Here is a 5,527-nt window from a genome sequence, read left to right as displayed (position 1 = left end):
CTATATAGTAATGCCTCACGCTTAGAGGGACTAAATAAGTCAAAAACTACCCAAAAATAAGCAACATATTTAGTCCCTCTAAGCGTGAGGCATTACTATATAGTTAATGCCCTTATATAAATTATATATATATATACATATATATATATATATCCTGTCTTATACTAAAATAATAATCTTTTACTGAATTATACCAATGAGTTCCATGTATTTAATTAGAAATTTTCTATAATAAATTGGAAATCACTTACATTTTATATTTAATAATTATAGTTTTGATCTGAGTAGGCACTTCCTTGGTTGCCTACCCAGATGGCACACCCCTTATACACACACACACACACACACACACACACACACACAAACTTAAAATCCAGCTAAGTTGAGCTTTAACTTTCATTCTTTTGGAATTAATCAATAAAACACCAGTCACATGCTGGACTTGATTCTCGTTTCTCTCTGTCTCTGTCTTTCAGAATCAGTTAAATTGTGCACGAACGAAGTTCATGGTAAACTGCTCACAGATCTCTTTATACCCAACCCCCCCCTTTTTTTCTTTGAAAATGAGAAAAGTTTGAGTGAATGGTGAGCAACTTCTTATAAAAAGAACAAACAAAATTAATAGGCAGTAGAATAAAAAAAAAAATAAAGGAGAAGAAAAAGAAGTTAAGATGGGGAGGTGTTTAGGGGTGGTAAAAAAAATAAAAGAAGAGAAAGACAAAGTGAAGAAAGAAGGATGAAATGTCCAGATGAGAAAATACCAGATCCAATTGAAAGATGGTAGCATCAAATATAACGTGATATGGATAGTAGAGAGGCATATATTAATGAAACAAAGAACTACAGGCTTTGTTTGAGATGCTACGAATTTGATAAAATCTCAAAACAGTGTAATATCTGCCTTAACCCATTCATGCCAAAATTTTTCTAGTGAATGAAATTGCCTGAAAAGTCAGATATTATTTTGACCTAAATAACAACTGAAAAAAAACTTCATTGATTTCTGTTTGATACAGACTGCATATGCATTAAGAACATGTTTCATTCTTTAATAGAGATCATACACAAGTCATAATTTGTATCAAGTTTTATACCCTTATAAATTGTCAGTTTCAACAGACAATCTGCAAGAATGGGTTAACTTCAAAAATGAAACCTTCACATGATGCCTTCTGACGAGTAAAATACATACTAATTGGAAAACTCAGCGCTTGAGTAACATCTTATCATGAAGGATCATCATCATAATTTTATATCCAATTGATTTTCCATGTGAACAGTTCAGCAGGATCTGGCCGGTCAAAGTACCCCATATTACTCTAACATCTTAGTTTTGGCATGATTTTTATGGTTGAATGCTCTTCTTAGCACCAACAGTATATATTCATGTGCGGATGTTGGTGAAAGTTTAACTAACTTTCACCTACATTTGTTCATAAGAAAGAAACTCTACACCCACACCATGATTCCATCCCTAAACATTACACAGAGAGTGAAGTATGTCACCAGATCTGGAAAAGTAATATTCTAGGTGTATGATGAAGTGTACTAAATTTGTCGTTTCCCACAAAATATGCTTGTAAAATAGGGGTACATCTTATGCAAGAATGCTTCTTATTTGCAAGCAAATAGGGTAAGTTGAACTATTTATGTATGAGTTTTGATTTAAACATTTGCTTTTAGTCAGGAAGGAAGGCAGCAGCCCGACATAAGGTCTCAAAGACTGATGGGATAGGAGGAAAGTATCTTTCAACTAGAAACTTAGCCTGAAGACTTTTAGCTGAGTGGCCATGCTGGGATTTGAACTTACAACAAATACTTTGTCTGATGTTTTTTTTTGTTTTTTTACAGTTCTGTCAATGCAGTACTTTGGATCAATACATGTAGCCTCATCAATCTCTGATTCATTCGTCACTGATCTTGGCTAACACGATATGCTCAGTTGTAAAATACAGTTGGTGTGTCCCCCAATAACCCCTAACGATGCTCAGCTGCCCAAACTATGCTTGTTTACTGTGTTGCAAGGCTCGGATCTTTTCTGTTTGGATGCCACTGGCTCCAAAAATTAAAGTTTACTGAAAATTTTAAAATTTCTAATACACTTGCCCAAACTGAATTGCTGGAGTTATTTCATTTTTTTTTCCAGAAAAATGTTTTTAAAAAGTTTTAGAGGTTCAAAGTTTGAGCATTTTCACCCAGTCAGGAAACAGGGTTTGGAAGCTGTCATTCTGTACGTTACTGCAAATTTTGTCGTCCTGAAAATAACATGTTGTCAATATTTGTTGTCTCCGGTAGTTTTCTTTCATGTAAATAAATTTTATTTAACTGTTATTTTTAGCACGAAAGTTCTCCGGTAATTTTCTTTCGAGTAATTAAATGTTTATGTTTATTTAAAAGAGAAAAACAGTTTTAATTCTCTGAGTGAGATGTTGGCAAATAAACTTTAAATTGAAAGATTTATCGAAAATATCTTATTTAGCTGTTATTTTTAGCACAACCACCTCTGTTCAATGACGAAAAGAAACCAGTAAACAACACTGTTATCAACAGGTGCTTCCTCGCAGACTTTTCAAAGAAATAGGCAAGTTTTATGTCCTCTTGTTACTATCGAAACAGACATGAAAGTGTCTGTGGCTTACAATTGGCTAAAGTTACCAAAATTTTTAAAGTTTAATTACTAATAACTCTTTATTTATTGATTGATTTACAGCGAAAATTACTTTCACGTCATTAATTAGCCGATAAAGATGTTATAACACTGAATACGAAATCAATTCGAACAGAAAATTGACGCTGACATCCGAACAGAAAAGATGTCAAGGCTCGGTATTTTTTATACGGATTTATGTATCCATTAACATTGGAACAGAAGAAATGGGAAGACACCAGGTCCTAACAAACGACACGGACAAGCACATTCTCTCCAGGAAAAAAGGTGGAGGCGATGAATGAAATACGTGACGATGGAAGCTCCGTGGGTCAATGGATCTGCTCTATATTTCTCTTCTCCTATTCAGAGCAATGGAACCAACAGAAGGTAGAAGAGGTGATTATAATAAATTAACCAAGAGGAAAGGAAGAAGATTTACGTTAAATAATAAAATCTATTTGGAAGGGAAAGTTATAGACATGAGACACATGCGTGTAACGCCGGAAGTGATACCAAGCGAGGAACCAGAAGATTTCGATGGACGAATTTGGAAGGGTCGCTGGTAAAAACCATTGTAATAAATGGTCATTGGTTTGGAGGTCGTGAGTCACCCAACAAGTTCTGGTTGGAATATGAAGAATTCTTTTTACATAGTTTCTTAACTTACAAAGCCTGGACTGCTGAGCACATTTTATGAAAATAAGACGACCATACACACATAAAACCAAAAACCCACTTCAAATATCTTAGTATTTAATGGTGACAAGTTTTTACATTATTTGAAAAGTCATTAGTTGAACTATTTAGTCTTCTTGCATTCTGTGGGGTATCGAAACATATATCGGCCCCGTTCCTCTTTATCGTAATTTCTGAACAGCCTCTACGACTTATAAAGTAATTTCTGTTTCGTTATTTTTTGTCCATGTTTTGAAACGATTGTATTTTGCGTTTTCAGAGGGAAAAAAAGCTTCGTTAGGTTTTACCTCTTCATTGAAGAAATGGTAGTGAATCAATATTTCAGCTAAGTTGTTGTTTTGGTGCCTTTTATTTGACTGGGAGTCGTGTATTAGTAAAATTAAGTAAATAAAATCGTCTCGTCACGTCATTGTCTAAAATATGAAACTCGCATGAAAAGAGGTAATGGAATTTGTCTTTGAAGGGAACTAATTCTAATTTTTACTTTAGCTTCACCTAGAATTATCTCTCTTTATCCAGTGTGTGTGTGCACGTATTACTGGCTGCTACTGTTGTGTGGAGAGCTTTACGTAGGTTTCCATTGCCCAGTCTGCTTTTTGTTAGTTATGAGTTACCAAACAAATATGGGAAAATTAGAATAAATACAAATTAATATTATGGTTGTTTGAAACCCTGCAGTTGGAGTTCCCCATGCATACAGATGCTCAACCACAACGGATCCTTACGGAACACTTTATTGTGTTTATTGGGACATCTGTAATTTGATACAATAAAGTGTTCTTTGAGGATACATTATAGTTGAGTATCTAAATACATTTGGAACTTCGATCGCAATTGTTGAAATGTGCAGGGGAACTTTTAATATAAACTAGTGTTTATTCCTATTTTTTTATGTATGTGTAAACCCAGATTTCATATCCAAAGATTTCAGCACTGCATTCAACTCAACGCTATCAAGGGACCTTTTGATTGTCAATGCGAGACGTGGGTGACTATGAAGAGGGAAGAATATATGAATATGTTAATATTTTAAGAGTGTACAAAAATGTAGCCCGACTTATTAAAAACGATATTCGAATGTATAAAATGTAATGATATATGCAGGGAGTACTGTAGATTTTAACCGTAGATATCATGCACATATGAATTCTTTTATTAATATTATCTACATCTTTAACTATCCACAACCATAAAGTACAAAATGTACAGTATAAATTATCTTGGCCAATAGAAGCACTCCCCACCCAACTTATAATTCACACACGTGTAAATGTATTCTTTGTATTTGGGAATCCTTAACTATTCTGCATAAACTACTCAATGTTAAATAAGTTTTTGGATGTCATCTTCTCTTGTAGACACAGGTATTATTCGACCCTTAAGCATTTAGTTAACTCTACATAAACTACACAGTGAAACCATAATTCCAGTACATCTGAAATATGAAATTCAGTTTAGTCCTTCTTCAACTGACCACCTCTAGTATTATTAACAGCTTCTTCTCAATAGTAGTTTGATATAAAACGAAAACATCCGCCAGAATAATAAATGTAACTCTTTAGAAAGGTTGTCAGCAAAGGATTCCACCATAGCTCATAACAAATGTAATCTTATCGGTTGAATCTTCCTTGATGAAGGAGGCAGTGTTATTGAATAAAATCTAAATTCATACTTGCACCACTATGTCCTCAGAAAAGGCCGTCAGATATCAACTTCTGGATTTTAAACTTCAATATGGATTTACTGTATTTTCTACGCTCAGATATTAAGCGAATTATAAGTCTTAAGTATTTACAATATTTTATATATTTTAATATTGTTTTCAATGAGTAAGGAGGATTATATTTTTGTCCATTCTTAATATATTCATCATTTAATATCCATTGTCCATGCTGGCATGGGTTGGATGGTTTGACTGGGCTGGCATGCTTGGAAGGCTGCACCAGAATCCAGTCTGATTTGGCATAATTTTCTACAGTTGGATGCCCTTCCTAACGCCAACCACTCCGAGAGTGTAATGGGTGCTTTTACATGACACCGGTATCTTCCATAACTGATTTTTTTCTTCTCAAGCACAACATAATGCCAAAGGTCTTGGTCATTGCCTCCGTGGGGACCAACACTTGAATGGAGCACAGCTACTTTGCTTCCATGAGGCCCAATGCTCGAAAGGAACTCGGC

General features: G+C 34.4%; 1 protein-coding gene across 1 annotated transcript in view; it reads left to right on the top strand.

The window, feature by feature from the left end:
• Positions 1-2,467, top strand: part of LOC106884260 (uncharacterized) — an 86,197-nt gene extending 83,730 nt beyond the window's left edge. Inside the window, exon 4 of the mRNA XM_014935543.2 lies at positions 1,852-2,467. Within this exon, the coding sequence (XP_014791029.1) occupies positions 1,852-1,928 (77 nt within the window). The 3' untranslated portion in view covers positions 1,929-2,467. The remainder of the gene's footprint in view (positions 1-1,851) is intronic.
• The last annotated feature ends 3,060 nt before the right edge of the window (positions 2,468-5,527 follow it).

The sequence above is a fragment of the Octopus bimaculoides genome, chromosome 4 (assembly GCF_001194135.2).
Source record: "Octopus bimaculoides isolate UCB-OBI-ISO-001 chromosome 4, ASM119413v2, whole genome shotgun sequence".
Lineage (NCBI taxonomy): Eukaryota > Metazoa > Mollusca > Cephalopoda > Octopoda > Octopodidae > Octopus > Octopus bimaculoides.
The sequence above is the reverse complement of the archived record's forward strand: the minus strand, read 5'-3'. Positions and strand labels throughout refer to the sequence as shown.